Source organism: Malurus melanocephalus, unplaced genomic scaffold (genome assembly GCF_030028575.1).
Source record: "Malurus melanocephalus ecotype Western Australia unplaced genomic scaffold, MMel_1.1 scaffold_1054, whole genome shotgun sequence".
NCBI classification, from domain to species: Eukaryota; Metazoa; Chordata; class Aves; order Passeriformes; family Maluridae; genus Malurus; species Malurus melanocephalus.
In genome coordinates, this window is record NW_026624286.1 from 100485 (window position 1) to 105010 (window position 4526).

Sequence of the window (4526 nt, forward strand, 5' to 3'; positions counted from 1 at the left end):
GAATTGGTGGCAGATCTGCAGAGTGGAATTGGTGGCAGATCTGCAGAGTGGGATGGGTTTGGGAATAACTCTGCTAAAAAGGACCTGTAGGTCCTGGTGGGTAACAACATAAACCTGTGCCAGTCTTGTACCCTGGCACAGTGAACAGCATCCTGGGTGCATTAACACCCTGCAGGTTTAGGGCAGTGATAATCCCCCTTCACCTGGCACTCAGTCCACATCCAGGATACTCATCCCATTTTGGGATGGGATGAGAATTTGGCATCAAGGGAAGATCTTGATGATGGGATCAGAATTTGGCATCAGGGGAAGATCCTGATGATCTGAGTTAAGTTCTGTGGCTGTGGAAGCTGCAGTAAATATAAATACTCCCTGCAGAGATGCTGAGGGAGCTGTGRGCTGTTCAGCAGGGTTTTTGGGGGACTTTCTCATGCTTTCAAGATTGTTATTTTTGGAGACAGAGCCTTCACAGTGATTCTGGTGGGCAGGACAGGCAACAGCAGATGACACTTGAAAAGAGAGTTCCAGACAAGGTGTAAGGAGCATTTTTGGCACTATAAAGTCAGTCAAGCAGTGGCCTTGTGCAGCCTCTGCCCTTGGACATTTTCAAGATCCAACTGGGCAAACAACCTTAAACAGCCTGGTTTTAACTGGAGAGGTTTTAACTGATTTTAACTTTGAGTTCTCTATCAGCCTGAGTGGCTCTGCAGCTCTAGGACAAAGCTTTTCCCCTAAAACTTATTTTTTTTTTTTTTTTTTGGGAAATGGTATTAAACAAACAGTTCAGCCTCTGTAGCATGTCATTATCTGTCTTGAAAGTGGAGGTGATGCTGTTTCTCTGTTTCAGTGTTTTTTCAGAATCAGATATTCGAAAGGTGATGATATGTKGGATGTTTTGTCAAAGTGGCTGTAGAAAACAGCCTGAAAAACTGACACATCTATTCTTTATCCCCCCTCACACCTTTCACTTTTGGTGATCTTTACCAAGAGATTTTTAAAGGTGTCCTGCAATTTTCACACATTAATAAGAAATTACTTTAAAAAGAAAAGCAATAGTGTCCATGGAAAAAAGTTACTGAAAATTACTTTCTTTTTGTGGCATTTCAACTTTGTAAGAGTTTTTGGGGTAACATTAGAGTAAGCAGAGATATATGCACAGAAGTTTTAAAAAATCTTGGAAGCTTGAGATTTAGAATATTTTGTAATACCTTTTTTTTAACTGTTTCTTTTTTTTTTTTTTTTTCCTTTTCTCTACCTGCCTTCTGCAGGAAATAAAGAAAGACATGAAGAAAGAAAATACTGCCAACAAACCACCAGAGAAGCCTATAAATGAAGTTTCCAATGGAAGCCCTTTACTGTTGTCTGAGACAATTATTAGAACCAACAAAAAAGGTAAMGTTTATGGATGCTTAAATACAGATTAAATTCAGACCTTCCAAAGAACAAAATGTAAACCTTCCTTGTATCTAGAAATAAAGCTAAAGTCTGCTTAACTAAAAAGGCATAGCAGGAATAATAATAGCAAAAAAAATCTTAGTCCTCTTGGACTGGCATGTATGGATACATGTATTATGTCTGATATTTCCATATKAATTTGCACAGACATCCCTTTCTTKTCAAGGAAATCYCTCCTCAACACATTTAATTAAGGAAAGCTATATGAGGAGATATATGAGGCTAAAGCTTATTAAAATAAGGAACTGGCAGCTTGCACACATGATGTTTTTTGCATAGTGATATCAGACTACAGTGGCATATTCCTGCTTTATCTGTGACAGAGAGCTCTAAAAAATGGAAAAAAAAAGTGGAAACCATAAAACTTAATGCATTASTTTGTTGGGAAGTGTCTTTCACTTCTTCTGTTTGAGGCTGGAATGTCTGGCCTGACTCCCAAAGCAGATTCCTCTGTAGGGTTTTGGGTTGCTGAAATGAAAGCCCCAAATCTTCTGTCTCATTCCCCAGCTCTGCTTTCAGAAATATCAGAAAAAACAAAAAAAGTTGGCAATAAAAAAGCTGAATTTTTCTTTAGGTTATGTTTATGTTCCTGTTTGTTTGTAGGAGGACAATTGGCTCTGTATGAGAAATGTGCTGTAATTTTTTTCTGGAGAGATTTTTCACTGGATGTTTTCTTGCATTCTGTCTCACACAGAAATAATCTGCTGTCATTAATCATTGCTGTAATGGAATTTCCATTATGGTGTGTCTTCTGTTGTGTTAGGACTAAGCATATGAACATTTTCTCTTGGGTATTATTAGGAAACATTCAAACTGCAGTTTGAGTAGAGGGTCTTAAACTTCAGGTTTACAACTGTAAATGAAGAAGAATTAATAATTTCTGCAAAATGTATGGCTTCATTTAAAATGGGAAGGAGACTAATCTCTACCTCTTCTGCAGAGGCTGATGTCCTCTGAAAGAAAAGATTGGAAATAAATCTCAGAAATAAATAAATCTCTTTGTATTTTGAGCTTGCAATGCTGTCTTGAATCTGGAGGCATGTCCAACATTTCTGCTTTGGGTCACRGGTTTTTCAAGCCACAGCAGAACTGAATTACTCAGAATTATTATTTTTCATGGCTGCTCTACAGAACCATATGAGTAGTTGGGAAATTGTCTGGGGACCAAGTTTGTTCCATATTGCTTCAGCTGCTATTTGGAGAAGGATAATTTCTGTGGCAGATGCAGAGATTCAGTTCAGTCAAGGGGGATGGAGCTCCAAATATGATTTTTAGAGCATTTTCTCCTCCTCTTTTTCCCTCTGGCTAGCAGGTTTAAAGCATTCAGGAGAGAAAGATTTTTTTCTGTCTCTAGCTGAACAATACAAAACCTCATATTTACTGAAAGGAGAAAAGCAAAGTCTGGCACAAAGATCTGAAAGCTGAGGTAGGGGTTAGGTTTGGAAATAAAATTTCRTAGTAGGATATTATTTCACTGCATTTTCTTGGTGGGGATTGCACTTCTCATGGCTGCCTGTGCATCAGGGTTGGTGATGGACTGTTCATGTTGGTGAATATGAATATTGCTGCACAAAAAGCAGRTGYAGAATGCCAGGTGGAAAGGAGATATCCTTTGGAAAGGATATCCTATGGAAAAGTGTTGCCATATTTTACTGAATAGGGAACCCTAAATGCCATGTGTGTTATTTTCTTCAAATAATTTTTTTATTTTTATRTAATTTTAAATTAAATTATATAATTTAAATAATTAATTTAAGGATTTTTATTAAACCTTAACTCTGGTTTTTATTAAACCTTAAACTTCTGTTTACTCATCACAGAATGTGACCTGAAGGAGCTGAGAGAGGGTACAGAGTGTTTGTGTTTGGTTCATTGGTTGGTTTGTTTTATTTTTCTCTCCTTCTTGTTATGGAGTGTGAAGTACAGAGATGCATCTAAAGGTGTTTAGCCAATGCTCAGCAGTGAAAATTTATTTATTTTCAGTAGGCAGTATTATTTATTTTCTTGGGCAATGTAATCCTGCTGCTTGGAACTTCATAGCAGATCATGGGATGTGGGAATGAAGCATTTTGTGCTGCTGCATTGTTTTTATTATCAAGATGAGGATAAGTGATATTCCATTGCTGTGTTTTATATTGTGTARTTTTACTACTTTACTTGGTTGGCCTAATTTAAGTGTCAGCACTTTAGCAAGAATTTACATTTTGAGGAGAAGAATCTTGGCTTCTTGGGCTCCTGGCTTGTACCGAGTTTTTCCTTGAGAAATATTGACAAGTGTCCAACAGTGGTATTCAAGGAAAAKAGCTAAGTTATTTGTAATAAACATCCAAGTAGCTAAGAGGAAAAAAATGAATTTGTGAACTAAAAAGATATTTAGGATCCAACTTTGTATCTTGGGGTTTTTTGGGGTTTTTTTGGGGTTTGTTTTTTTTTTTGGTGCTAATTGTTTCTAAGTACTGTATTGAAATTAGGGGTTCTAGTAATAAAATCTGTAAATTGAAATAAGTGTCTATGTAATACTTATTTGCAGACTGGGGTTAAACCACGACAGTAATGGGTGTTACCACTTTGGATTACACATATAATTCAGGAGCAAATTAAATTTGGTGTGACCCCACCAGCAAGAGCCAACCTGGGTTATTATTTCCATTACATAGTGAGGGTTACAACTGGTTGTAAATCACCATTTGGGAATCATTCAGGTTTTTGTTACAAAGACCAAGGGAATATGGATGGGTTTGATTTTTTCTGCTTTTCAGTGTGGGCAGTAAAACCAGAACACGTCTCATCCTTTAATGCTTCTGTTGACCACAGATATTAGTGACCTAATAAAAACAAACAGTAGTGATGACTGCTCTGGTGGATATAATTTATGAAGCTCTGTTACACTTTGCTTTGGTGTGTTTGTGTAGATATTTCCTCTCTTTACAGACCTGTTAAGTATGATCTGTAAGTCAGGGCTACACTTAAGAAATCATGGGGTTGATAATAATGGGGAAAACAATAATTTTCTAGATCTGCCACAGAGTTGCTATGAAACTTCTGCTAATTGTTGGCAAAATTGCCACACT

The 4526-nt window shown here is 37.1% G+C and overlaps 1 protein-coding gene across 1 annotated transcript in view; it reads left to right on the forward strand.

Moving 5' to 3' along the window:
• The window catches only part of LOC130586084 (SH3 domain-containing kinase-binding protein 1-like), a 77161-nt gene extending 75440 nt beyond the window's left edge, over positions 1 to 1721 (forward strand). Inside the window, exon 3 of the mRNA XM_057386793.1 lies at positions 1269 to 1721. Within this exon, the coding sequence (XP_057242776.1) occupies positions 1269 to 1424 (156 nt within the window). The 3' untranslated portion in view covers positions 1425 to 1721. The remainder of the gene's footprint in view (positions 1 to 1268) is intronic.
• The last annotated feature ends 2805 nt before the right edge of the window (positions 1722 to 4526 follow it).